Genomic DNA, 27,856 nt, shown 5'->3' with positions numbered 1-27,856 from the left:
AGAACCCTGTGCTGAGCTCTGGGGCCCATTTGAGCTGGGCTTTGACATGTGAATAGAAGCCCATACGGAGACTAGGAAGAACTTGCCAGGAGAAGGGACAATAAGCAAAGGCCAGGTGGGAGAGCACTCAGGCCTGGCATCCAGTGAACTTCCTGAGGAAATGTCCCTCCCTGATCTCTGCTTCTCCTGGGGAAGGAAGTGAGGAATCACAGATTCATGGTTTATCCCTAGGCCATCGTGGCTCGAGCCAACAGCCTGAAGAATTCTGGAGTACCTGATGACATCTTCAAGCTGGATGACCTCTCAGTCCTGGTCAGTGGTCACCTACCCACTATGATGGTCCCTGGGGCCATTGTTATCCCATTTTACAGATGGGCAAACTGAGGCTTAGAGTAGGCAGTGTCTTGCCCAAGGTTACTCATGAAGTTAGGTCCTTAACCTAGCCACCCTTCCTGCCAGGGTCCTTGGCTGTCTCCCTCTGGCCCTGAAACCCCCTCATCTGCTCTCCTCTCAGTGCCCTGCCTGATCTCCCAGCCTGACAGAGGACTGGTGAGGTAGGACCAGCACTGACCCCTGACTTGGCCTTATCCCTTCTACCCAGGACTTGAGCTACAACCAGCTGACGGAGTGCCCTCGGGAGCTGGAGAATGCCAAGAACATGCTAGTGCTCAACCTCAGCCATAACAGGTGCCTGTTGGGCCAGGGAGGTGAGCTGGGCAGGGCCACAACACAGTGGGGGCCAGGTGGGCCCTAGAAGTGGACAGTGGTGCTGACTGGGCGGCCCCTGCTTGCCTCGCTTCCTTTCTCCCTCCCTCCTGCCCACAGCATTGATACCATCCCCAACCAGCTCTTCATCAACCTCACTGACCTGCTATACCTGGACCTCAGCGAGAACCACCTGGAGAGCTTGCCGCCACAGATGCGCCGCCTGGTGCACCTGCAGACGCTCGTGCTCAACGGGAACCCGCTGCAGCACGCACAGCTCCGGTCAGCAGCGCTCGGGCCATACCCTCCAGAGTCCAGCCCTGGGGAATCTGGCCTAGTCCCTTAGCTCCCCAGTAGCCCTGACCCTTCCCATTTTGAGTTTGGTGTGGGCTGTGTCCCTTAGCCAGGCCCCACCTAGGTCCCCTCCCCTGTCCACCTCACCCGGCAGCTGTCCTTGGCCTGGTCCCCATAGGCCCTCTCAGCCCCATGCTCTTTCCCCTTCCTCTGGCCTGACCACCCACATCTCCCTGCAGGCAGCTCCCAGCTCTGACAGCCCTGCAGACTCTGCACCTGAGGAACACCCAGCGCACCCAGGGCAACCTCCCCACCAGCCTGGAGGGCCTGAGCAACCTCGCAGGTCGGCAGCCCTGGGTACCCTTCAGCCCCTGGTCCCCTCAGGTCCCTCACTTCCTAAGGATGAAGGGGTTGAACCCTGTTTCTCTGACCACCCCCAAAAGGAAAGGATAGGATTTGGTTATGCTATGATTATCTCTGCTATTATCACAGTTACTAGTAACCACACCAGGTCATGAGCACCAACTTTGTGCTTAGACCCACTTGTGTGAGGAAGTTTTTCCTGAGGCCCACGGAGGGTAAATCACATGCTGAAAGCCATAGAGCCTGGACTGGCTGCCTCTGGAGTTGTTTGTGTGTTCCTGGCTAATGCGCCTCACCTTGTGCCCAGATGTGGACCTGTCCTGCAACGACCTGACACGGGTGCCCGAGTGCCTGTATACCCTCTCCAACCTGCGCCGCCTCAACCTCAGTAGCAACCAGATCACAGAGCTGTCCTTGTGCATTGACCAGTGGGTACATGTGGAGACCTTGAACCTGTCCCGAAATCAGCTCACTTCACTGCCTGTGAGTGCAGACCTGGGGAGGGGGACAGGAAGGCTACTGGGCCACCTTGGCTGCTACCCCTGACTCCCACCCCTGCCTGCTTTCCCTCCAGTCAGCCATTTGCAAGCTGACCAAACTGAAGAAGCTGTACCTGAACTCCAACAATCTAGACTTCGATGGACTGCCCTCAGGCATTGGCAAGCTGGCCAGCCTGCAGGAGTTCATGGCTGCCAATAACAACCTGGAGCTGATCCCTGAAAGCCTCTGCAGGTGTTGGGACGAGGCTGGGCACGTGGGCGGGGGAGTCATGGCATAGAAAACCCTAGAATGATAGCTGGAACCCACCCTATTGTCTTCATGCATCATACAAAATGGATGAATTAATTGGACTTTGCGGACAAGGACCACGCAGGCCTGTGCCAACAATTCGCACTTGGGTTCCCCGGAGCACCCTTTAGGAGGACACTGATAGGCACAAGGCTGGGGCAGTTCCACTGCCATGGGCGTTTGGGACACAGTGCTGTTCCCATCCCCTTCTAGAGGGTACATTGTCCACTAATGTGGTCTCCTGACTCTGAAAAGTCCTTTAGGCAGAGAACAGAGGACCCCTGCCCCCCCCCCCCCCAGCAGATTCCAAACTAATTGGAGCACAGGACATATTTTTTGGTGTTTATATCCAGAGGCCCTTAATCTGCAGGTTACTTGGAAAAATTCTGCTCCGTCAAAGTGACAGAAAGAACTTCCCAGTCCCTTAACCCTGAGAAGCCTCCAGTGGCATGTGCTCCAGCCTTCCTGCTCTCTCAGCACATCAGAGCTCACTAGTGTCTTAACCAGCCAGGCCATACAGTCCTCTGGCCCTACCTGCCTCCCCTCCCCCAGGACTAGAAGTTTCCCTGCCCCTCATCTGTCACCTCTCTGAGGCCCTGGCTCTGTCCTCACAGGTGTACAAAGCTGAGGAAACTTGTCCTGAACAAGAACCGCCTGGTGACCCTCCCAGAGGCCATCCACTTCCTGCCAGAGATCCAGGTCCGGGCAGACCCAGGCTGGCACTTAGCTGGGGGCAGTTTGGTGGGGAAGGCAGAGGTGTAGACAGACCTTCAAGAAAGACCAAGCACAGAGGTGTCATTGGAGTGAGGGGGACCCAGCAGAAGCCTCCTGGAGGGATGGCCATTGCCAGGGTGCTTTTGGGGAGAAGGTGAGCTACATACCTGTGTCCATATCATGCTGGACAGCGTCATTTAAGTCCCACAGAAGGGAAAACTGAAGCCCAGGATGGGCATTTGCTGAGCTGAGATGAGAACACAGGCCCCTGGCCCCAGCCCTGGGCCTCAGCCCTGGCAGCTGCAAAGAGCAAGAAACAAGGTTTGGTGTGGCTGGGAGTTGGGACTCAGGCTCAGAGCCACCTCTGCTCACCCCATGAGGCAGGTCCTGGACGTTCGGGAGAACCCCAGCCTGGTCATGCCTCCCAAGCCCGCTGACCGCACTGCTGAGTGGTACAACATCGACTTCTCACTGCAGAACCAGCTCCGGCTGGCAGGTGCCTCTCCTGCCACAGTGGCTGCAGCAGCAGCTGGTAAGTGGGGAAGGTCTGGCCAGCGTAAGAATGGGAGGCTCCTCTGGGACTCTACTTAGCCACCTACAAGTTGGGTAGAACAGAGCTCTCTGGACACTGGTGGATGGGGTTGGCCCCTGGTTGGCTGGATGCCCCAGGGGCACGCCAAGCCAGGGTTTAGCTGTTTGCCTCTCTCCTAAGCAGGGGGTGGGCCTAAGGATCCCCTGGCTCGAAAGATGCGACTACGGAGGCGCAAGGACTCCGCCCAGGATGACCAGGCCAAGCAGGTGCTGAAGGGCATGTCAGATGTGGCCCAGGAAAAGAACAAAAAGCAGGAGGTAAGTCAGGCCAAGAGCTGGGACAGGGCAGGTGACCCTGGACTCTAGTGGAGACGGACTGTGTGACCCAGGCCAAGATGGAAGGGGGACCTGAGGTGGGGCAAGACTAGAGATGCCAGCGTGAGTACCTGCACAGAGCCAATCCATGCACTGTGACTGTGACCCCAGGAGAGCACTGACGCCCGAGCCCCGGGGGGCAAGGTGCGGCGCTGGGACCAGGGCCTGGAGAAGCCACGCCTCGACTACTCAGAGTTCTTCACAGAGGATGTGGGTCAGCTGCCTGGCTTGACCATCTGGCAGATCGAAAACTTCGTGCCTGTGCTCGTGGAGGAAGCCTTACATGGCAAGTTCTATGAGGCCGACTGCTACATCGTGCTCAAGGTGAGAGTTCGGCACAGGCTGGGGTGCATGAGCCCCAGTAGACCTTACCCTAGAAAGCTCAGAATCGCCAGCTCCACAGTTTTGTTCATTGAGGCAAGGTGGAAGGGGGAAGGTTTTGCAAAAGAGGCCAGGTAGAGATGGCCAAGGCAGAGGTGTGGCAGTGCAACCCATCCTGGGGCCAGGGAGCCTGTGCCCATCAGAGCAGCCTCTCAGGTGAGCTAGGGACCCAGGACTGCCTGGTGAGGGCTGACACGACTGTGACCTGGCCTCCAGACCTTTCTCGATGACAGCGGCTCTCTGAACTGGGAGATCTACTACTGGATTGGTGGGGAGGCCACACTTGACAAGAAGGCTTGTTCTGCCATCCACGCGGTGAACCTGCGCAACTACCTGGGTGCGGAGTGCCGCACCATACGGGAGGAGATGGGCGATGAGAGCGAGGAGTTCCTGCAGGTGCCATGGGCTAGAAGGGCCTTAAGTGGGGCAGGATTGGAAGGGCGGGCCAAGGGTGGTGGGCATGGCTAATGGGGCAGGACAGGGAGCTGAGACCAAAGGTTTTTTGGGTCAGGACCTGAAGAAGGAGGCAGGGACAAAAGCAGTGAAGTCAGGGGAGTGAGATGAGGCCAAAGGTGGGGAGCCTGGGTCAGTGGAGGTCTAGAGGGAGATGGGGATCTGGGGCCAATATGGCTAGGTGGCGGGGTCAATATGGCTAGGTGGCAGGGCCACCAGCTAGGCACCAAGGAGGCAGGGCCAAGGGCTGGATCAAGTCCAGGGTTAGTGAGCTGTGCTGGCCCTCCTCCAGCTGTTTACGTGTAGATGAGGCCGCACACGTGAGATTTTACCCAGATTCACACGTGTGCTGTCTTCATAAATCTGCTTGCTTCTGTACATGGATACACATATCTAAACATTCTGTGCGTATCTAAATGGGCACAGGAGCGAACACATTCATCCATCTGTACATCTTAGCACTCCAGTGTGCACCTGTGTTTATAGACAGATCTTACTTCTCCTTTTTAACTTCATCACAGATTTGTAGCACCTGGTGCGCCTGTATACAAGGTGGTATTTGGTGGGAGGTGGCATTAGCTCAGTGATAAAGCACTGCACCCTCACACATACAGGTGTTTGATAACGACATTGCCTACATTGAGGGTGGAACAGCCAGTGGCTTCTACACTGTAGAGGACACGCACTATGTCACCAGGTGAGAGGGTATGGGGTGGGTCGCACTGACCTGGATTCAGCTTGGAAGGGTTGGGGGAGGGTGATAGTGGCAAACTGGTCCTTTGGTGTCCCCTCCAAGCCACTTTTGCTCCGGCCTCCAGGATGTACCGTGTGTATGGGAAAAAGAACATCAAGTTGGAGCCTGTGCCACTCAAGGGAGCCTCCCTGGACCCCAGGTGAGCACCAATGACATGAGGTGGGAGTGCTGGACTCTGAATGTCCCCCTACCCACTAGTGAGGGACAGATGTGGGCTCTAGAAGAAGCCTTCCAGCAACTCTTTTAGTTCTAAAACCCCATAATGAGGGACTTGGGGTGGGTTTGGGGCCTGGGGACAGTCATTGCCTATACCTGTCACAGTCCTTCCTGTCCTTCCTGTCCAGGTTTGTTTTCCTGCTGGACCGAGGGCTGGACATCTACGTGTGGCGGGGGGCCCAGGCCACACTGAGTAGCACTACTAAAACCAGGTATGAGGACTACACTCTGCTTAGACATGGTGAGGGGTTTTGTGTAATGCAAAATTGTCACCTAAGAAGGGACATGGGCCTTACTAAGAGCTTTGCACCTGTCCTCAGGCTCTTTGCAGAAAAAATTAACAAGAACGAGCGGAAAGGGAAGGCAGAGATCACACTGCTGGTGCAGGGCCAGGAGCCTCCAGAATTCTGGGAGGCACTAGGTGGTGAGCCCTCTGAGATCAAGAAGCACGTCCCTGATGACTTCTGGCCACCCCAGCCCAAGCTGTATAAGGTGAGCTGCGCTGCAGGGCTGGCCTGACTTCACCAGTGGTCTGGTTGGGGGGATGGGCCATGTATCACTGTGGTGACTTTGTCTTCATCAGGACTTTGGTGTGGAGAGGGCAAGGTCTAAGCAAAGGTCTGGAGGCTGGCTGAGTCAGGCCATAAGAATGGTGTTAGGGTGTGTTTCCTGGAAGGGGCTGGAGAGGGAGGCTGAGTGTGCCTGGGGGCCAGGCCTGAGAACCTGGCCTTCATTCTGTAGGTGGAAGCCATGGGGTATTGTGAACAGAAAAAGGACAGGTTAAAAAATTAGAAACAATAGTAAGCTCTGGAGAGGGTAGGCAGGTAAAACACCATTTACAAGTACTTCTTCATTGCCCTGGCCAGTGTGGCTCAGTGGTTAGACTGTCAGCCCTATACCGAGGGGTCTTGGGTTTAATTACCAGCCAGGGCACGTACCTGGGTGCATGATGTAGGCAACCAATTGATGTGTCTCTCTCACATTGATGTTTCTCTCTTTCTCCTTCCCTCCCTCCTTCCCTTCCTCTCTCTGAAAAAAAATATCTTCGGGTGAGGGTTAACAACAAATTTAAAAGTCCTTCCACTAGTAGGATAGCCTTAAAATGACCTTGGAGCGGAGGGAAGAAACTAAGGCCCAGAGAGGAGTAAGCAGTGGACCTGAAAGCACACAGCAGGCCAGGGCCAGGCTCCAAATCAGCGGCTGTTATGGGTGGGGCTTGTCCCCAGATCCTGCCCCTACAGCGCTTACCTTTCCTCCTGCTAGGTGGGCCTGGGCTTGGGCTACCTGGAGCTTCCCCAGATCAACTACAAGCTGTCTGTGGAACATAAGAAGCCGCCCAAGGTGGAACTGATGCCGGGGATGCGGCTGGTGAGACGCACAGGGAGGAGGGCGAGGAGGCAGGACCCTTCCCCTTTAGCCCAGCACTGGTTGACCTCCAGCCTCTGGCCCCGCAGCTGCAGAGCCTGCTGGACACACGCTGCGTGTACATCCTGGACTGTTGGTCCGACGTGTTCATCTGGCTTGGCCGCAAGTCCCCGCGCCTTGTACGGGCTGCTGCCCTCAAGCTGGGCCAGGAGCTGTGCGGGATGCTGCACCGGCCGCGTTACGCCATGGTCAGCCGCAGCCTCGAGGGCACTGAAGCCCAGGTAGGCTGTGTGGTCCAGCTGCGCAAGCCACACCCCCGGGGACTCCGCCCCAAGATTCTGCTGACCAAGCCCCGACCCTTCTGTGACTCGATTACTGCCCTGCAGAGCCGAGCCCAAGCCCACCGCTTCCGCAGCCGCCTAGGCCCGGGCCCCGCCCGCCTGCCCCGCCCAGCCCGGTCCCTAGGCCCGCCTGCCCCGCGCTCCTCCCCTCTGTAGCGTGCCCCTCCCACCCAGGTTCCTAGGCCCTGCCTTCGCTTCCCCGGCCCCGCCCCCCGAGCCTCACCAGATCTGCTTCCGCGCCGACCCCAATCGTGTTTGCTCCCCCTTGGCAGGTGTTCAAGGCCAAGTTCAAGAACTGGGATGACGTGTTGACGGTGGACTATACACGCAATGCAGAGGCCGTGCTGCAGGGCCTGGGACTTGCAGGGAAGGTGAAGCGTGACGCTGAGAAGAAAGATGAGATGAAGGCCGACCTCACTGCACTCTTCTTGCCTAGGCAGCCGCCCATGGCGCTAGCAGAGGTGGGGCGGGGCCTAGGCTGGTGGGCGGGGCCTAGGCTGATAGGGCGGGGCGGGGCCTAGGCTGATGGGGTGGGGCCTAGGCTGATGGTGGATGGATTAGGGAGGACCTCCCCCAAGATGACTGGGAGGAGGCTCTGTGTGGGTTCCTGCCGCGTGAGGAGGGGCCAGCTCCAGCAGCCCACCAGCAGGGGGCTCCCATGCAGGCGGAGCAGCTGATGGAGGAGTGGAACGAGGACCTCGATGGCATGGAGGGCTTTGTGCTCGAGGGTAAGAAGTTCGCACGGCTGCCTGAGGAGGAGTTCGGCCACTTCTACACGCAGGACTGCTACGTCTTCCTCTGCAGGTGCTGGCCCGGAGTGCCTCCCCGTCCAGCCCCTCTGCTGCTCTGGGGCCCCTGCTCACTGCCCTCTGACCCTCAGGTACTGGGTCCCCGTGGAGTATGAGGAGGAGGAGAAGAAGGAAGAGAAAGAGGCAGAGGCCAGGGGCGAGGGCAAAGAAGGCGAGGAGGCAGTCGCCGAGGTGGAGGAGAAACAGCCGGAGGAGGATTTCCAGTGCATCGTGTACTTCTGGCAGGGCCGGGAAGCCTCCAACATGGGCTGGCTCACCTTCACCTTCAGCCTGCAAAAGAAGTTCGAAAGCCTCTTTCCCGGCAAGCTAGAGGTGTGCCTGCCGTGCCCCGGCGGCTCAGTGCCATGCCCCCATGGCCTCTGGGGAGGTTCTGTGGGAATGGGACTCAGACCCAGGGAAGGCTTGGCCCGTGAGGGGCAAGGTGGGGTCCAGGGAGCTGCCCATGACACTTCCACACACCCAGGTGGTGCGCATGACACAGCAGCAGGAGAACCCCAAGTTCCTGTCCCATTTCAAGAGGAAGTTCATCATCCACCGGGGCAGGAGGAAGGCTGCTCAGGGTGCCCTGCAGCCCAGCCTCTACCAGATTCGAACCAATGGCAGTGCCCTCTGTACCAGGTGCCTGGCTGGTGGAGGGGCAGGGGTGGGCAGGTGGGGTCAGTGAGCCACCCTGACTCCTTGCTGACCTCCTCCCTCCCCCAGGTGCATCCAGATCAACACCGACTCGAGCCTTCTCAACTCTGAGTTCTGCTTTATCCTCAAGGTGGGGTTGTAGGAGTGACCGGGACTATGGGTCAGGGTGGGGGGTTGTAGGGCAGACCTGACCTGAACCCTCTGCACTCTCCCCAGGTTCCCTTTGAGAGTGAGGACAACCAGGGCATCGTGTATGCATGGGTGGGCCGGGCATCGGACCCTGATGAGGCCAAACTGGCGGAGGACATATTGAACACCATGTTTGACGCCTCCTACAGCAAGCAGGTGACCAGGGCAGGCAGTGGCCAGATAGTGTAGCAAGGGCAGACAGGGACCCTGGACTGGACCAACCTTTTACCCACAGGTCATCAATGAAGGTGAAGAGCCTGAGAATTTCTTCTGGGTGGGCATAGGCACACAGAAGCCTTATGACGATGATGCTGAATTCATGAAGCACACCCGGCTGTTCCGGTGAGGCTGGGCCTAGACCCCTTCCCCAGCTTCCTCCTGAGTCCTGCTACTGCTGCTTATGACCCTTAGTCTCTCCCTGACCTATGACCTGCAGGTGCTCCAATGAGAAGGGTTACTTCGCAGTGACTGAGAAATGTTCTGACTTTTGCCAAGATGACCTGGCAGACGATGACATCATGTTGTTAGACAATGGCCAAGAGGTGAGACCCCTGCTGACCCTGCCCATTCAAGGAGCCCACCCATTTGTAAATGGGAATTCTGAGGCTACAAGGTAGGGAGTTCAAGTCCCCCATGAGACCACCTCCCCTGCCATACCTACAGGTCTATATGTGGGTGGGGACCCAGACAAGCCAGGTGGAGATCAAGCTGAGTCTGAAGGCCTGCCAGGTGAGCTGGGTGGAGGGGAGGGCTGAGGCTGGCCCCAGTGGTCTGGAAGGCCTGCCTGAGGCTTACACATGTCCTGCTCACCAGGTGTACATCCAGCACATGCGTGCTAAAGAGCATGAGCATCCCCGCCGCCTACGCCTGGTCCGCAAGGGGAACGAGCAGCATGCCTTCACCCGCTGCTTCCATGCCTGGAGTACCTTCCGCAAGGCCCTGGCCTAGGGCGACCACCACCCACCTGCAGCCCCCAAGGAGACCCCAAGCTCTGGGTGAGGAGAGGAAGGGCCTCTCTTCGTCCACCACCTGCCAGCAGAAGCTGTTTGCCGGTGGCAGCCCCTGCTATGGTCATCCCCCAGTGCCATGGTGCTCAATAGCACAGCCCAAGGGGCACCAGTGTGGGTAACCCTATCTAATGCCCTAAGGGGTCTTGGAAATTAGACTCCCTTCGGTGTGAGCTCCTATGTGATACCCCCTCCCCAGCTAGAAATTAAGTAGACACGGTTGCCCTTTTAAGAGATATTAAATGCTTTTATTTTCAATATTAAAAATCAGCATTATTAATATTAAAACAGTGCTAATGTTAACAAAATAACAGAAAACTCCCAAGGGATAATCTACAGGGAAACCCATTCTGACCCCTACATCCACACATCTGACTGGGCCCTAGTCCTGGGTGCCCAGGGAGCTCCCAGTCTCTCTCTCTCTCTCTCACACTCACACACACACACACACACACACCCATTCATGTACAGGCTGGGCAGGAGGAAGACACGCTAGCCCAGGAGCAAGTACCAAAATAGTTTTAGAAATGACTGTCCAACCCAGCACTGTCCAGCCAGGCATTAGAAAAATATTCTTTGCAAAGGAGGGGGGAAGGATGGTGTGGAGTGGGAGGTGGCATGGGCTGCCAGCCCCAACTGTCCTTCCCTGTGACAACTGGTTTCCAGGTACTGCCCGTAGAAGGGGCCAGTCTGAGTCCACCCCAGAGTTCCAGGCCCACATCCTGGGGCCAAGGTGGGCAGGTGCTGCTTGCAGATTAGCAAGTATAGGTCTGTGCGAAAGGCTGGGAGGAAACACAGGTCCTGGATCCCAGCTCCAAACAAGGCAGGTGGTGGCCAGGTAGGTCTGGCCTTCCTAGTAAAGGGAGAGAAGGGTTAGCAGAAGGCCAAGGGAGGTCAAAAGGGGCAGGTGACCTGGCTACTCAGGTGCCACTACTCAGCCTCCTCTCCAGGGCAGGCAAAAGGGCTGCCCCACCCATCTGGGGCAAAGGCCCTGCAGTGACAGCTTGAGGAGGGCTGGCCAGGTCCCTGAGCATGGACCACATCCGGCCCACTGAGGCCAGGTTGTGGCCAGGGGTGTCCCCAGCAAAAGACAAAGATAGCTGGGGTGTCTGTGCCTGCCTGTGTGGGTGGGGGCCCTAGGTAGCAAATAGTTGGGCAGACTTATGGGCCCCAGATCTGGATGGGGCCACACTGCAATGGGAGTGGTGGCCAGTCAGTCTTAGGCCAGGCCTCATTCTCCAGGCTCACCCAGCAGGGCCTAACCTTGTACCTGGGTGATCTCACCAGCTGAAATGGGCTGGCCAAACCAGCCCGAGCCCAAAGCTGCCACCACCTCTTGTTCCAGACACCACCTATGAGATCCAGGGGCTGATGGGCTGGCTGTTTCTTTAATACCAAATGATGAAAATCACATCTATGTAGGCCCCCAAAGCCCCTGACAGGACATCCCTGGAGAGCAGCCAGGCCTTGGAGTACTGTCATTACAGGGGTTGCTAGGATTTCAGGTGTGAAGCCACAGCAGGAGGTCCCTGGGGTTGAGGCTGAGAATCAGGTAGAGCCAGAGTCCCCCACACTTGTAGCACCTCATTTAATCAGAATGGCACAGGCTCGAGCCTCATCTTCCACCAGGTTCCTCAGATTCTTCTCAGAGTCCTCTGAAGAGCTGGAGAAATGGGGTGGTAATCAGGATTTGGGGAAAGGCCCCTTCCTTGGCCCTGCATGCCCAGCTCGGACATTAGGTTGGCTGAGGGTAGGGGAGGTAGGCCGTGAAGCCAGGGCAGCCCCTCCTGTGGATCCTGCCCGCCCACCTCACCCCAGGAAATCCTTCACGTCCTCCACCGTGATGTCCCCTGTTGTGTCCAGAGTTGTGTCAGCACTGGTGGCCGAATCAATGGACATAGGCGAGAGCGTGGCCTCAGGCAGCTCTGGGGTATCTGCAGGGAGGAAATGATCAGGCCTCTAAGACCCCTGGACACCCTCTGCACCTGGTAGGACAGGACGATAGACCCCCTCACCTTCTCCTGCCCAGCATACCCCTCCCCAGGATCCCAGCCTCGGATCAGCTGCTGCCTCCTGCCCTAATATCTGAGCTGACTGGTGTCCCACCACCCCTATTTCATTCCCAGCCTCTTACCAGTTCCTTTGCTGCAGACAGGATTAGGGCTTCCATCATGGCTCTGTGGGGCCAGGAGGATGCCCAGGGTCCCGTTAGCCTGGCTCAGCTTGGGTGACTCTTGGAGTCTGTAGCTACAGGGACAGGACCATGATGGGGTCACAGGCAGGCACCTCAAGACTCAAAAGGGCCAAACCCCTGACCTCCCATTCCCAAGACCTGAGACCAGAAAGGGGTGACACCAGGGAGGGCCACTCTTGCTCCACGCAGAACCTGGGGGTGGGGATGACACCAGCCTTGATCAAAGGCCTCCCAGGCCAAGGGCTACCCACTCCGTGCACCTGGCATGGGCAGCATCATGGGGCCAGCTGATGTCCAGAGAGCAGAGCGGCTCTGTGATGTTCCGGGCACTTAGGGAGAAGCGTTCAAACTCCGATGGAGAAATCAAGTAAAAGCCTGGGTGGGAGAGGATGAGTGCAGAGTGCAGTTAGGAGCCATGACTCCCACCACAGCGCTTCAGCTGGTCTCTGCCCTGCATGTGCTGCTGGCCCTCCCCCACCCTAGCCAGTGCTGTGCCCAACCTCGTGACACTCTCCGGGAATTCTAGACCTGCTCGGGTCCCTTGCCCCAGAAAGCCTTCGCTCACCCTGGCCGTGGCGGGTGAAGACACAGGAGGCGATGCCGCTGATGTCCTCCTTCCGGATACAGGAGTAATGCACCTGGGGCCTCAGGCCCGGCACCGAGAAGACATGCACGTCACCCAGGTTGGTGAGGCAGGCCAGGCAGGTCTCAGCATAATCCTCACAGGCCATGCTGGCAAATGTGGCCAGTGCCACTTTGCGCACGCGACAGCCCTCATGGGCTGTCAGCTTGAACTTGGTCTTGGCGCTCACCTTGGGTAGTGTGAACACCTGGCAGCGGGCAGATGGCCAGTGAGCATAGCCTGGCCCAGTCCACACCCCCAGCCCCTACTTAGAACCCAGCCTGTCACACAGGCCTGTGCCTCTGGCTACTACCACCTCTGTCTGAACACCCTCCCACCCTGCACTGCTACCCTCAGACTTGACCTAGGCTCTACACTGTTCCCAGAAACCTCCCAGGACCTCTCCTATGAGAACCTAGCAAAACCAATCACTCTGGGTTATGAGGGTTAGATGGCTGGTATCCCCCCAAACCATGACTTCCTGCCAGAGCCCCGAGGAGTGGGTCAAGGTGGGAACTCAGTGATGTAGGAGGGTCCTGCAGAAATACAAGCTGAGGGACTCATCGTGGTTTTTCAGGGGCACCTCTGCTGGCTAACTGGGGTCTTCGGGGGGGGGGGGGGTTCGGCAGGTAGGGAGTATAGGGGATCCAATGGTATCTAGGAGGCCTGGATACCACAGTGGCTCACCTTGAACTGCTCCTCGGATGCGATGAGCACTGCATGGCCACCCTGCATGTCCGGTGCCTGGGCCAGGTCCTGAGAGGCCTCATAGGGCTCAGGCAGTGGGCGGCCACGCCCATCCAACACAGCAATGGCCACCACCGGTGCACGATGCATTAGCTGCACCTCCTTGCCCAGCACAGCCTCCACCACCCGCTCGGGCCGCTTCTCGCTGCCTGCCACTGCCGCTGGCACCTCCAGCGCATAGGCAAACACAGAGCCCGAGTTGGTGCCTGCCCACATGGTGGGTCCATGGTGGGCTGCTGCAGGGCAACAGGCTGGTGAGGCAGGTTGTCTGCCCATACACAACAGCTTCCTCCCCTCCTCTCCTGACACTCTGAGACCCAGGACTGGTTCTCTCCTTCCCACTTGGGGACCTCGGCCAGCCTTGTTGCCTTAGGCAACCTCTCTACACTGCTGACCACAATCAGAGCCTCAAATGCTACTCTCCTGAAAAGGCAGGAACAGCCTCTTGGGAATTTCTGTGGGGACGTCAATGGCACACAAATGACGCTGACCTCTCCAACCCTACCCACTGTACCCTAGGCCCCATCTCAGTTACACAGTCCCATCACAAAACCCCAGCTCTCTCCCAACCCCACATCCCATCACCAGCCCTGGCAACACGCATGGAATGGGGCTCTCACCCCTAAGGTGCATCAGGATCCCGACCACACCCAAATTCACCCCCACCCCTCCCTTTCAGTGTGTCCTCCATGCAGCAGTCAGATGCAAAGTCTCAGGCCTGGGCTGAAATGAACTGAGACCACCTCGCCGGCTCTCCCTATGTGAGCTGAACCTCTGGGGAAGACCCTTTAGTGGAGAATCAGACTCAAAACCCAGGAGCCAAGGTGGGCCTAAGAAGTCATGGCTGTGCATCCTGGAAGAATGGATAACAGCAACAACCTCAAGGGAAGCTAAACCCCAGTAACAAGTTAAGTGAGCAATGCGTGCAGCTGAGATCCCAATGCCCAGCCAGCTGGGGACTGAGCCCCACGGGCCTCCTTACGGGGACTGGTAGAGACCTGTGGGGCTGCCATGTCCAAAGAGTGGGAAAAATCCATTGGATAAAGGACCCTCAACAAATAAATACCAGAAGGAGGGCCCTCTCTCAGACTCAGACTAAAAGACACAGTGAAATTCCATGTGCAGACTAACTGGATGCTGACCCAGCACCAACCACAAAAAGGCATTTTTGAGATGAATGGAGACAGCCGCCTATGGACCAAGTGTGACAACATACTCCGGGATCAGTGTCAGCCCCATGGGGTGCAATGTGGGCACCATGGCTGTAGGTTACATATGTTAGACACAAACCCAAGTGCTCACACTGGGTTTTCAGCTAAAACACTGCAGCAAGGAAAACAGAGTACAGTGGCAGCAGCACTAGGTGAAGTATGGGGGTGACTACTCGCTATTTCTGTGCATGGTTTAAAGTCCCAATTACACAAGTTAAAAGTTAATCAATGAGCCTGGCCGGCATGGCTCAGAGGCTGAGCATCTACGTATGATCCAGGAGACTGTGGTTTGATTCCCTGTCAGGGAACTTGCCTGGGTTTCTGGCTCAATCCCCAGCAGGGGGCATGCAGGAGGCAGCCAATCGATGACTCTCATCATTGATGTTTCTCTCTCTCTCTCTCTCTCTCTCTCCCTCTCCCTTCCTCTCTGAAATCAATGAAAACATACTTAAATTTTAAAAAATCAATCAATGAATTACTGAGTAATTCACTGAGTATCTCGTTTCTGTGCAGGATCCACTCAGGGCTCCAACCAGCTGGGGTCAAAGCCAACTCCTTAGCAAGGTGGACACCACCAGTACCTGCCAGAGCCCTCTCCCTTCACTCACAGACCATGTGACAGTCTCCCAACACATGACCACCTCAAAGCCTTGGCACTGGCAGACCCCACACTCTCCTTCCCCAAATCTTGAGCTCTCAGATCTCAGAGATCCTGCTGGCTCACTCACCAACCCTGTGCCATCAGAAATTCCAGGGGAACTGTTTGGGTGGCCTGGCACCCTGTCACTAGTACAGTCTGGCACACAGTAGGCACTCACTTAACACTTTCCAACCCCTGGAAGACGCTGTCCCACCCTCCACCCCACTGCCCATTTTCTAGATGGCCAACTGAGGCCCATTTCTCCAACCCATCACTTCCCTGGCCTCACCATCTCGGAGAAACGTGTCAGCGAAGTAGAGGCAGCGCACCACACCCGAGAGGGAGTCATCAGCTGAGCGGGCCTCAATGCGGCGCTGCACGGGAGCCATTTCCACGTCCTGGGGGCAGGCCTGCTCTGCCAGGTGCGCGTTGGCCTCCTGCAACTGGAGGAGCATGGGGTTCCAGGACACAGTCTTCTCCTACACAGCCTCGCACCCCACATTCTATCACCCTCCCCAGCTCACCCTGATCCCCCTGGGGCTGCTGAGGGTGGGCAATAACAGGTGAGCAGACACAGGGTTCCCGGCCAGGGGCCAGTCCTGGCTCCATTTCTACACCACAGTCTAGGGAGGTGCTGCCTGGCAGCCTGGCCCAGCTCACCTTGCTGTTGGTATTAACAGTCCGTTTCTTGCCTGAGACTCGGCTCTTACGGATGCGCCGGAAAGACTGGCGCAGTGACTTCTTGAGCGACTTCACACGGGAGAGCGGCCCCTCCATGGCCAGGGAGTCATTGGGGTGAAGAGTGCACCTGGGGGCAGACAGGTGCTAGCTGTGCTACGGATCAGCCTCCTGGAGCAGCGGTGCTCCTGCTGGCCCAAGGGGCCAGGCATTAGGATCCCAGGTCAGGAAGCCCAAACCCCTCTCTGCGGCCCTGCCAACCCAGCAGCTGCTGGGCTTAGACCTCTATCAGCAGCACTTCACATAAGGTTGAAGCTGCCAAAAATGACAGAGCCACCTTCACCACACTGTATCTTACAGGGGAAACTGAGGCCTAGGTGGGAGTGAAGAAACACCAGAGGTCCCATAGGAGGTTGAGGCCAGGTGGAGATGCAGACCCCATCTCACCAGGCTCCGGATCCACACCCCACAAACCTGGCCAGCACAGGGCTCTTGCGCTGGTAGTCAAAGAGGCCAAAGCCATGACTGGTGCCAAAGGCCACGAGGCTCCACTCTGTGTGTAGCGTGACGGCAGTGACTGCAGCTGGTGGCAGACACTGAACCAGCACTCGGGGCTGGAAGCCAGCAGGCCAGGGCAAGGGACCGGTGCGTGGGCTCAGCCGCTCATGGCCCTTCCACGTGAAGCCCTCTCGGTCCTGGAGGAGGTCCACACTGGCCACGCCGACTGCCTGTTCTGACGGCACATCGCTGAGCTCCAGAACCAGCACCTGAGCACACAGCCAGGGCAGGAGAGGCATCAGCGCAGAGATAGGGCCACCCATGCCCCACCTGAGCCTACAAAGTCACTGCCAGGGTGGTCCTGGAATTGTCTCGTTTATCCATTGAATAAGCACTTATTGGATGCCTACTGTATACCGGGGCCTGCACAGAGGAACACAGACCAAGACCCACCAGTCCCTGCCCTGCTAGAGCAAAGTAACCCACCACCACCACACCTGTCTCCCATTTAGCAATAAGCACATGTAGAGTACCTTCTGTATCCTCTATGAGTGCTGGAGGAATAGCACTGACCAAGACCTGCTGGTCCCTGCCCTCCCGGGTTCATCTAACATCTGTGCTCCAGCCCTAGCCCTAACTCTCCATGGTTCCCTATAGCCAGAGCTTGGACTTAAGGCACCAACAACAGGCCCACCTGCTTGGCTGTCCTCACCCCAGCCAGCCCAACCTGGGGCCCCATTCCCACCTCTGGGCTTTTGCCCTTTCTGGTACCCTCTACTACCACTTCACCAGACCTTCCTCTTCCAAAAATCCCTCCAAAACCCCCAACCCTGGGACACCTTAGGCTTACCTGGCCTGCAGTGCCAGCCACCACCATCTGAGCTGTGTACTTGCAGAGTGCCACCTTCTGTACCCCGAGCCGGGGATCATCACTGTAGGGGTCAAAGCAGCCCACCTAGGAAGTGGGATGGAGTGATGACACAGGGCTAAGCAAGGACCAGGCTCCTGGGGTTGGGGAGGGGCCCACCTTGCGGAAGGGCGGCCAGTCATCTTCGGTGGCCTGGGCCAGACTGTCGGCGTGCTCACAGTCTGTCTGGAAGAGGCCAGCTGTGCTCAGCTTGTAGAGCGGCCGCAGTGCCACGCCAGAGGCATCCCAGAACCTCACAGTGCCATCCTCATGACTGTAGGGAGGAAGGCATCAGGCATACACCAGGTCCCTGCACATGCCTCCATCCACTCATGCCATAACCATCACTGAGCACTTACTGCCTAAGCCAAAAACTGCCCACACACCTACTGTATACAGCAAATAAGATACACCTACTGACTAGGCAGAAATACTAAGTGCCTACTATACGCCAGGCCACATGCACCTGGGCCCTTCAAAAAAGGTGAGGGGTATGGAAATAATCACCAGTGCGATGGGTAGGAAATGGAGGGAGGGGTGATCCAGGGCACAAAGGACGAGGGGTTCTGTCTTCACTGGGTCACCCAGAGAAAGTGATCAGGACTGTTAGGTGGTCACAGAGCCAAGGATCAGCTGGGACATGAGGCAGAAGCAGGAAGACTGGGAGGCCAGCAGGGAGAGGGAGGAAGAACAGGCAAATCTGGGGTACAGCCTCAGATGGGAACCCCTGACATGAGGAGTGAGTGTGTGGGACTGGATGGGAAGCTCCCAGCAGCCCTGAAAGCCATGGTTAAGTTTTTCAAGCAGGAGGGGGAGGCAGAGTTGGAGGCCCAAAGATCCCAGCACAGAAAGGCAGCAGGGGCAGGGCAGGAAGTTAGGGTCTGAGTCACTGGGCACGTCAGCACCCGCCAGACCCAGGCCAGGCTCTCCAACACCTGCCCCAGGCTGCTCAGCATGGGCTGGCCCAGATTTTCCAGTCCCAGGGCAGACTAGGTGGGTGGAGCTCAGTTCCAGGCCAAAAGGCAGGGCAGGGAGGGGCTTGAATCAGGGTCTAGGGAAACTACAATCCCAACCCACCCTATTAAAGGGGTGACTGGGTCCCACCAAGGGCCAGGTCTGAGTCACTGGGCAGGTCAGCACCCACCTGGTCTAGGCCGGGCTCTCCCATACCTGTGTGGGCTGTACCTGGCCCCACTCGCCCACATACACACGCACACACATGTGTCACAACTGTGCTTGGCCATGAGACTAGGTCTGCCCTACCCAGTCAGCAGCAGCCCTCGTTGAGATGGTTCCTGGGCCAGGTTCCGGCCCCCGGTGATGGGCCAGCTCTGGGAGAGGAAGGCGAAGGCATCAGTGGAAGGTCAGGACAGATGTCCTCTCTTTCACCCTGGGATTACCATCTGGGCCCAAACTGCTTCTGAGTTCCCAATGTACACCTGGCACATTCCCACCTCCAGGTCTGTGCGTGGGCAGTGCCCTTCACAAGGAACACCATCCCCCACAAGGTCCTGCCCAGCACCGTGCCCAGGTACACACCGAGGCACTGGAGGCAGGCTGGGGGCTCTGCTGTTCCCCAGCGCTCACAATGCGGGCCCACAGCTTGGCAGGGACATTGGCAACATGGGCCGAGCACGTGATAGCAGACGAATGCAATGGGGCCAGGTACGGAGCAGGCACAACTGGCCAGCCGGGCATTTGCAGGTCTAACACCACCAACTCTTCTTCGAGCAGCACAGCCAAGGCCTGGGGCTCGTCAAACTCTGTGGGATAGGGGCATGGTAAGGAGCATGGCCACAGGCAGCGCTGGCAGGGTGGGGGAGGGCAACTCACCATCCTCTGGTCGCGTGCTGTGCACCGTGAAGAAGTCAATGATGCGGGAGGTGAAGTCTAGTGTCACCAGGGTGTCAGCCCGGAGCACACTCACACAGTGGCGGTCACCATAGCTGGCACGGGGCATGCCGCCACTGAAGATGATAAAGTGGCCCCTATACAGGGGTTGGGGAGTGATGTGAGCCACCTGGGCCTGGAGCATATACTGTCCAACCCAGAGAGCATCACAAGCCAACCCTGAGCCCCAGAGCCCAGGCTCCACCCCCAGCCAGACACAACCCAACCCACACCTGAGACCCAACTCCCCACCTACCCAGATTCACAGTTTCGCCACAGAATCTTATTGATGGCTTTGCAGGGGAAGGGGCCTGGAAGGATAGGACAGTGTCAGGCTCATTTACTTGCCAGGACTAGAAGCACCTCAGGTCACAATTCTCACTCTTTCTCCCATCCTGCCCACATCACTCCCTGCCTCAAAGCTGCTTCCTGCCTCCCCAAGGGGAAGGCCCACTGCCCCTAACCATATACCTCGCAGTGGGAGAGGGAGCTATCCTTTGCAAATTTGGCCTGGCACCACCACCTCCCACAAGTCCTCCTGGATGCCCCCACAAAGGCCAGGCAGCATGAGTGCCTGAGCTTGGGATGGATCCCCGTCAACCCTTCCCTCAGTCTGCCCAGCACTCACCATAGGGCATGGTGGCCACTGTAGGCTGCGTGACTGGGGAACCACCAGTGTCCGCAGACCAGATGGCGTAGCTGCCGTCGCTGTGGGAGCTGACCAGCGTGCTGCCACTACGTTCCCAGCACAGGCTCTCCAGCTGCTGTGGGGCAGGGCAGATGGGCATGAACAGGCAGCCACAGTACAGGGCCCTGGCTGTGGGCACCAGTCTCCCACACAAACCTGGTTGCCCAGGAAGACACGGTCTGCACACTGCGCTGCCTGGTTCCAGATGACCAGCAGGCCCCGGCTGTAGCCAATGAGGATCTTGGTGGGGTCCCGCAGGTGTCCCTGCAGGGACTCCACAGGGCCCAGTGCCTTCCCACACCGGTAGTCATCTGGCAAACTGCAGAGGGAGCACAGGTGAGCCAGCAGGAGCACTGCCCAGGCACAGAGCGGGTGTGGGAAGTCCACCTGCCTCTCACCTTCGCAGAACCTCGTCAGGGCCAAGGGTCTGACCCTCAATCAGCATCAGGGTGGAAACATCCAGGAAGAAGACGCTGCCACCCTCTGTGCCCAGAGCTGCCATGTTGCCAGCAGCCACAAGCAGGACCACTGTGATGTGGGCAAGGGTGGGCGGGCCACTATGGGAGATGAGGGGAGGTGGGTGAGGGTGTGGGCCCATTCACCTGCTGAGGAGGGGTGCAGAGGGTGCTGGTGAACTGCTACTCCTAGATAATTATGGTCCCTGCGCTCACTGGGGCCTGATTATCCACTGGGCTGGCGAACTGGGAAGGCAACCGTGGTGGCATAATTAACTCCCTCAATTATTCATCAGGATGTCAGTGGGGAGAGGGATAAGTATAGGTTCCCAGGTCTTGGAGGTGGGTTCCAAGCCCCTCCTACCCACCAGGAGGGAAAGGCAGGAACCAGGCTACTGCCTAGACCAGAAACAGGAGGTCCAAGACACTCTGCTGCTCCCTGGAGCATCCTATCAGCACCTCACACAGCACAGCCTGGCAGGACACTCCTTGCCCCCAAACTTGCCCTTTTACCTGTACACACTATGGTCTGTCACCTCAGCACCAACTAGAGACACCAAGAGATCCTTGCTAATGTCAGTTCAGCGTAGACCTGGCCCATACCCCCAGACACCTCTGCCATTGCAGGGAGCACAGGCCACCCATCAGGTATGGGAAGTCTGAGACACAATGCACATTGGCCCATCCTGCATCTCCTGGTGTTGCAGTGATTCTGGAGCATAAACCCCACCTGCTCACCCAGGCTTAGCCAGAACTTCCCTCTAACACCAGCCAAGTCCATGTAGCACTTCTCAGTGACGAGGGGTCCAAAGGCTGCCTTTTGGGACCCAGGCTAAGCTCAACATACCCTGCCACCCTAACTAGGCAGCTTTCCGTCCCTACCACACCTTTGCAAGGCTGGCTGCCCCATGCCCAGTGGCTGGTCCCAGCCAAGTCCACCAGTACCTGGCACCATCAAAGCCCAGCCGACTGGGCAGCTGAAAGCTGAGTGTTTCCTCCAGGTGAGCACAGCCATTATGGTGGATGATCTCCCAGAGATGCAGACTGCTGTCATCCAGCAGGGTCAGGAGGCGGCCCTAGAGGGTGTGCAGAGACCAAGACTAGGCTGGTGGGACTTGGGAAGAGGGAGGGGAGGCCTAGGGTCCACAAGCCAGCCGGCTGGGGCAGAGGCTCACCTGGCCAGGTAAGAAGTGCATCTGGGTGACCGTGGCCATTTCTCGGTGTAGGCCGGTGAATTCCACACCAGGTGCGCCGTAGCTAAAGACAATGGGTCAAGGACAGAAAGCAGCAGATACAGACTGAGATGCCCAAGCCTCCTCCTTCTTTAGGATCATTCTGATAGGTCCCAGTCAGGCCTGCCAATCCAGGAGCCCTCCAAGTCCAGGTGGGCCCCCTCCCTGAAGAAGCATGGCCCGGCACCCCCAAGTTATCCTCAAGCTCAGAATGCAGGCTCCACTCAGCTTCTGCAAGTGATGCTGAAGTACGACCTTGACATCTTCATCTACAACATGGGGTAGTGACTCCCACCTTAGGGCTGACCCTGGGCAAGTGAGAAAAAAAAACATGCTCAGCACACATGGCCCAGGCCTGGCACATGGCCAGGCTCCACTCTACATCAGCCTCAGGAGGTCTGTGTGCACAAGAGCTGGCCCCGCAGCCGGATCACACAGACAGAGATGCCAGGCCAGGTCTGGGCAGGAAAGCCCAAAGCAGAGAATAGTCCAGGCTGCTTCTTCCCACTGCTTCAGGCCCAATTCCAGCCATGGGCAAGGAAATCAACTTTCCTCTGGGGCAGGCAAGCAGGCAGGCAGCGGTCCCCACTGAGAGAAGAGGCCGAGGCCTGTGCATTTTACAAACCAGAACACAGAGGCTTGAAGAGGTTGGGTGATCTGCTTCAAGTGCCTGGCATCGGTACCAGAATCCCAGCAACTCCAGGTCTGACAGTGGACAAGTAGGGCCTAAGGGGCCCCTGGAGGAGAGGGCAAGGGAGAGGTCAGCAACGTTGCCTGGGACAATGCAGGAGCCAGGCGGTTGCTTGGAGCTGGAGTTAGGATTCCCTGCTGGAGCTGGGAGAACACAGAAGAGGGGACAAAAGAGGGGGCAGGAGTGTGGGCAGGAACCAGAGTCACCAAGGAGACGGGGAGGGGCGGCTTCTGTGTCCAAGGCCGCTTTCTCAAGCCTCAGTTTCCCAGCCCAGGGGTGGTTAGGGGGCAGGAAGAAGGGACCGGGGGAGAGCTCAGGCCTCCTCTCAGGCTCTCCTGGTCTGTACAAGTTCTTTGTAAGCATGAGGAGCCAGTGCCCAAGAAAGACCAGGACCCAGGAGGGCCAGCTCAAGAGGCTAACAGACCCATGGCACCGGCACTGTGAGACACCAACTGCAGGAACATGATGCACGTGCGGGGCAGCACAGCACTTGAGGGCTAGGAGCAGCAGTCCAGGAAGTGGGTGTTGATGGTGGCCGGGAGAACTGGGCCCAGCCACACCCCCTAATGTAGGCAAGCTCACCAACTGCAGACCCAGATGCCCACCCCTGCCTGGCCAGTGCCCTGCCCCCATCCCTTCTCTCCCCTCTCATTTTGTGCCATCCAATGTCCCCATCGAGGACACTGAGACCCAGAGGGTCACATGCGGAGGGGTGGAGGTGGGTACCCCACACCAAGCAGCCACCAGGCATCTCGGTTTGCCTGAGTGGGGGGCAGGGCTTCACTCAGGCAGTGGAGGTGGGATGCTCTGTGCCAGGCGAGAAGGAGTTCAGCTGTCCGCCTGCCCCAGCCCTCCCAGCACTGCCGGAGAAAATGCCCGCTTTGTGCCACACACACAGCCCATTGTGCAACTGCCAGCATCCAGGTGGGGGCTGAGCTGCGCTCACCATGCTGAGCCTGGCACTTCCCCAGCCCCTCGGCTAAACATGTGTCTCACAATCATACACATATGTGTGCCCAGTCACCAGGGAAAGGCCCACTGTGTGACCCTGGTCAACCCACCAACCTAAATAGGTACCAAGACTGACTAGCCCCTTGGCCCAGCCACCCTAGTCATGGCTGGGACAATCAATCCCAGGGTCGCCTAGGTAACTGGCTGGCTGAAATGCAGCAAGGGAGTAAGGGAGTACCCCACCCCCACCCCGTTATCTCTGTGAGGAGGTATCTCAGGGCAGAAGCTACATCAGCCTCCAGCAAGATCCAGATACCTTCCCTGGCCTCCCAGGCTGGGCGCTGCTCAAGGAGCCCAGCACACAGGGAGCTGAAAGCAGGTGGTCCTCACAGTCCCAAAGGCTGTGTCCCGCAAAGGATACATCTTGACGGCCCCAGACCTGGTGCCAATGGCCATGATGCGAAGCTCGGGGTCAAAGGCCAGGGCGCTGGGCTGGTTTGGGAAGCCATGCTCCACGGTCTGTAGGGTGAGGGGAGGGCACTTGCACAGGCTTGGCTGCCCCGGCCCACCCTGAGGCCCACCCCAAGGCAGCCTTCAGGCTCTGCTGCACCTTGTTCCTAGAGGCACAGACTGAAGCTTGGTGAGGCGTCATGCTGTCTGGGACCCCCGTGAAGTCCATGGCATTCCCCAAACACAGACCCCATGTGGAGGTCAGAAGTCAACACCCAAGGTCACCTAGGCAGAGGCTCTTGACAATCTGCCCAACCCCAAGAGTCAGAGACAGGGAGACTGAGGGCCAGAGGAGCTTCCTGATCAGTCCCTGAAGGTGTCACCCACTTACCAGACTTGGGTTCCCCAGCTGAAAATTGAGCAACATGACCCCCCACCCCCATCTGTGGTGGGGATGGTGTGAAGAGAGCCTGTGCACGGGGTGGTACTAATGGAATGGCTTCCACTGGAGTTCTCTGCTCCTGGCAGGGCCAGTCCCAGTGTAGACTGGTGCCAGCTCCACCAGCCTAGCTTGGGCTTTTCTCCGTTGCCCGCCTACCCAAAAAGTTCATACTTATCCCCTGAGGCCTAGTTGGGGGGGCCTCTCCCTGGGAAGCCTACACTCCCAACCCCATGTCCTTAACACCAATGTAGGATACTACCTGTGGGTCACAGGTACCTCCTGACCACTATCTCAGCAAGACACACATTTTGTACGAAACCTTGATAGCCCTGGTTGGGTGGCTCAGTTGGTTGGAGCATCGTCCAGGACACCAAAACATTGCAGGTTCCATTCCTGGTCAGGGCACATACATAGGCTGAGGGTTTGATTCCCAGTTCGTACACATACAGGAGGAAAACAATTAATGTTTCTCTCCCCCCCCCCCCTTCCTCTTTCTCTTAAAAAAGAAAAAAAAGAAACCCTGATGCCCAGGCCTGTTGCCCCAGCCTCCCTCCTGCCTCAATTCATCCAGGCAGGGGCTGAACCCTCTGGACAATTGGCTTGGCCTTGGGCTAGTCAGTCTTCTCCAAGCCTTAGTTTCCCATCTGGGCACTGGGGGCAGTGAGTCTACCTGAAGATACAGTTGACCATTTGACTGAGGGTGGAGGGCAACTTCCCTTTCCCACCAGCACTGCCATGCCAATGCTGGATCTGACCGTGTCTGGCCAGTCCCCTCCTCTGTTCAGGAACCCTCCTGCCCCCGTGGCTCCCAGCTTACTAGAGTCAAAGCTCAGTCCTCACATCTGGCCCTTGTCTTCCTCCTTCCATTCTCTTCCCTGCTCACCTGACTGCAGGCCCATTGGCCTTTTGATCTCCTCCAATTTACTAGGCAGGTTCCTGCCTCAGAGCCTTTGCCTCTACTATCCCTCTACTTGGAATATGCCTCACCCAGCACTCCCCAGCACTCAGGTCTCAGTTTAGGCATCAACTCCTCAGAGGGGCCCCTAAACCACCGACTATAGCAGCCATCCTCGCTCACATGCTCCAGGCCCTCACCCTACTTTATTTTATCCATAGCACTGACCACCATCCAAACTGTTGCATATTTTACTCTTCTGTGTTTGTTTTAAATCCTCTCCCGATGATATTTTTGCCATTGCTTTTCAGAAAAAGTGGAAGAGAGAGAGAGAGAAACATCAATGTGAGAGAGACACATAGATTGGTTGCCTCCCACACGCACCCCGACCAGGGCCGGGGATTGAGCCAGCAACCAAGTTATGTGCCTTTGGCCGGAATCAAACCTGGGACAATTCAGTCCGCAGGCCGACGTTCTAACAACGTAGCCAAACAGGCTAGGGCCTTATGGTTTTGTTTTGGCTTTTCACTGTCTCCTCCGCTAGGAAATCAACTCTCTGAGTGAAGACATATTTGTCCCTTTTGGTCACTGCAGTGTCTCCACTACCTAGGAGAACTCACACACAGTAGAAGCTCAGTATTTGTTGACACAGAGTGGACATCCCACAGGCAACTTGTAGACAGAAATGGGGTGTAGACCCAAGACTGAGTCCAAAGTTGATGTTTGCCTCCGAGAACCCCCACTACAGAATTTGGGGTCTATTCTCATTTTACTTTGGGGGGGTCTATTTTTTTTTTTTTTTTTTTTTAGGGAGGGGGAGAAAGAGAGAGAAACATCAGTGATGAGAGCGTCATCATTGATTGGCTGCCTCCTGCACGCCCCTGACTGGGGATCGAGGACGCAACCCGGGCATGTGCCCTGACCGGGAATCGAACTGAGATCTCCTGGATCCTAGGTCGATGCTCAACCGCTGAGCCACACCCAGCCAGGCTGGGGGTCTATTCTCTAGTGATCACTTACCACCCTCTCTGGTGCGCCAGCCCCTTGCCCAAAACCACCTCCTTCCCACCATTGCAGCCCACTCAGAATGGGACCTCAGTCTTAGTAGGGAGCCCTCACCTTTTCCCAAACCAGGCCAGCCAGGTGATGCTAAGCCTTCAAACCTCCCCACCATCTGTCGCAGGTCCTCACTTCACACCCCAACTCACTGGCTGAGGAAGTGACACCTTGGCTCAGTGCCTGCCCCCATCATCATTCTTCTTTCACCTCACAGAGGCTCACCCTCTTAGCCACCAGCACAGGAAGGGGCCACCTAGGAGCACCTTCCCTCTAGGCCCTGCAGGCTTCTTCTGGCAGGCTCTTGGTGACTGAGGGTCCTGGCAGCACCCACCACCACCTCGGAAATCCTGTCTGGTGCCTCAGCCACTCCAGGTTCAGCCACCCCAGAGCCTCCTGGTGGACAAAAGTCTCCTCTTGGACCAAGCAGCACCCAAAGCTAAAGTCAAATCCCTAATAATAAGGAGAAGCAAGGACAAAGTGACCCAGTTCCATCTGTGACTTTTGGCAAGTCATCACCCCTCTCTGAACCTCAATTTTCTCACCTGTACAACAAGAATAATAACTCAGATTCCCAGAGCAATCAGCCGGCTCTGAGGCTAAAATTGACACCCTGGGAAGAGTTAGAAGGGGCATGCTGGGGGCTAACTACCACACACCAATGCAGAGGGAGGTGGGGGGGCTGAAGGCAGCCTTAGCTGCTCTCGTCCTACCCAGAAAAAGGAAGAAGGGGCAGCCCTCCACCCCCACCTTAGTCTAGGTTGCATGGCCCATGTGGCACAGGTAGCCAGAGCCCACAGCAGGGAGAAAAGTGGCCCCATTTCAAGGGAAACTGAGGCCCCACCATTTGAAGTGCAGTTGGGTACACAACCAGGCATCTACCCTGGAGCCCCCCGCAGGGCAAAGCCGAGCGAGGCAGAGTCTAAGCCCTAGGTGAGGGAGGAGAGGAACAGGGAAGGGATTTCCCAACCCTCACCCTCCAACATCTGCCTCCTCTCCCCACCCCTCCCGCCCCACCTGGGTGTGAAAGCAAAACAAATCCCAGCCCTGGGCTGCCCCAGGGACGGACAGGGATGTGGAGGAGCCCCCGAAGAGGGATAAAAAGACAGAGGGAGGCCGAATGAGAATTCGAGAGACCCACACAGGGATATGGAGAGATGGGGAGAGGCCGGCAGGAAGAGACAGGCAAAGACTCAGAGATGCAGACGGAAAGGCAGAGAAATAAAGAGGCATCGAGATGGTGGGAACTGAGAGGAAATACGCAGAGATTCACAAGGACAGAGGCAGGAACACCCCCTCCCCAGATACACGGGCAAAGGCTGCAGACAGCGAGGCGGTCAGAGTCAGAGGGAGGGGCAGCGAGGCCCGCAGACCCGGGGAGGCTGACCCGGAAAGTCAGCGCGACCCACAGCCGCCGAGGGTCGGCGCGGGCGGGGGCGAGGAGTGGGGCGGGCCGAGGCGCGCCGGGCCCCGCGCCGCGCTCCAGCCGGCGCCCGCCCCCGGCCCTACGTGGCTCCGACGCCCGGGCCCCCAGCCCCGGCCCGCACCCTCCCGCCCAGCCCGGGCCGCCAGCGCCGCACCTTGTTGAAGGCAAAGAGCTCCTGCTTGAGCTTCTCGCGCTGCGGGTCAGCTCCCTGCCGCCGGAACCGAAACTTCATCATCTTGCGTCCGTCCGCCGGCGCCGCGCCCG

General features: G+C 57.7%; 2 protein-coding genes across 6 annotated transcripts in view; one reads left to right on the top strand and one right to left on the bottom strand.

The window, feature by feature from the left end:
- FLII (FLII actin remodeling protein) overlaps positions 1-10,299 on the top strand; it is a 13,617-nt gene extending 3,318 nt beyond the window's left edge. The window contains exons 4-30 of one of the 4 annotated variants that reach the window (XM_087825788.1): positions 232-312; positions 602-687; positions 826-987; positions 1,239-1,342; positions 1,670-1,845; positions 1,937-2,094; positions 2,766-2,850; positions 3,250-3,397; positions 3,581-3,714; positions 3,883-4,095; positions 4,369-4,548; positions 5,220-5,302; positions 5,424-5,498; positions 5,704-5,787; positions 5,896-6,067; positions 6,839-6,943; positions 7,030-7,221; positions 7,554-7,742; positions 7,946-8,085; positions 8,162-8,402; positions 8,554-8,708; positions 8,793-8,853; positions 8,940-9,068; positions 9,148-9,254; positions 9,349-9,454; positions 9,576-9,641; positions 9,726-10,297. In XM_087825788.1, the coding sequence (XP_087681914.1) occupies positions 232-312; positions 602-687; positions 826-987; positions 1,239-1,342; positions 1,670-1,845; positions 1,937-2,094; positions 2,766-2,850; positions 3,250-3,397; positions 3,581-3,714; positions 3,883-4,095; positions 4,369-4,548; positions 5,220-5,302; positions 5,424-5,498; positions 5,704-5,787; positions 5,896-6,067; positions 6,839-6,943; positions 7,030-7,221; positions 7,554-7,742; positions 7,946-8,085; positions 8,162-8,402; positions 8,554-8,708; positions 8,793-8,853; positions 8,940-9,068; positions 9,148-9,254; positions 9,349-9,454; positions 9,576-9,641; positions 9,726-9,860 (3,567 nt within the window). In that variant the 3' untranslated portion in view covers positions 9,861-10,297. Of the gene's footprint in view, positions 1-231; positions 313-601; positions 688-825; positions 988-1,238; positions 1,343-1,669; positions 1,846-1,936; positions 2,095-2,765; positions 2,851-3,249; positions 3,398-3,577; positions 3,715-3,882; positions 4,096-4,368; positions 4,549-5,219; positions 5,303-5,423; positions 5,499-5,703; positions 5,788-5,895; positions 6,068-6,838; positions 6,944-7,029; positions 7,222-7,553; positions 7,743-7,945; positions 8,086-8,161; positions 8,403-8,553; positions 8,709-8,792; positions 8,854-8,939; positions 9,069-9,147; positions 9,255-9,348; positions 9,455-9,575 lie in introns of all 4 variants that reach the window. The other 3 variants (XM_087825787.1, XM_087825786.1, XM_087825785.1) reach the window with 3 other exon arrangements.
- Positions 10,146-27,856, bottom strand: LLGL1 (LLGL scribble cell polarity complex component 1). 2 transcript variants are annotated; one of them, XM_087825789.1, is made up of 23 exons: positions 27,747-27,856; positions 23,745-23,842; positions 21,625-21,706; positions 21,395-21,525; positions 20,393-20,551; positions 20,151-20,313; positions 19,935-20,070; positions 19,563-19,617; positions 19,250-19,404; positions 18,956-19,179; positions 18,680-18,747; positions 17,537-17,690; positions 17,360-17,464; positions 16,486-16,778; positions 15,994-16,141; positions 15,623-15,776; positions 13,423-13,718; positions 12,679-12,943; positions 12,374-12,488; positions 12,054-12,166; positions 11,733-11,853; positions 11,503-11,582; positions 10,146-10,772 (listed from the first exon to the last, which is right to left on the bottom strand). In XM_087825789.1, the coding sequence occupies exons 1-22, from the start codon at positions 27,825-27,827 to the stop codon at positions 11,504-11,506; spliced, it is 3,195 nt and encodes a 1,064-aa protein (XP_087681915.1). In that variant the 5' UTR covers positions 27,828-27,856; the 3' UTR covers positions 10,146-10,772; position 11,503. The 2 variants fall into 2 exon arrangements, with proteins under 2 accessions (XP_087681915.1, XP_087681916.1); XM_087825790.1 differs by having other exon boundaries at positions 19,935-20,067.

The sequence above is a fragment of the Miniopterus natalensis genome, chromosome 17 (genome assembly GCF_054644295.1).
Source record: "Miniopterus natalensis isolate mMinNat1 chromosome 17, mMinNat1.hap1, whole genome shotgun sequence".
In the NCBI taxonomy this organism is placed as follows: Eukaryota; Metazoa; Chordata; class Mammalia; order Chiroptera; family Miniopteridae; genus Miniopterus; species Miniopterus natalensis.
This window is presented reverse-complemented; position numbering and strand designations above follow the sequence as displayed.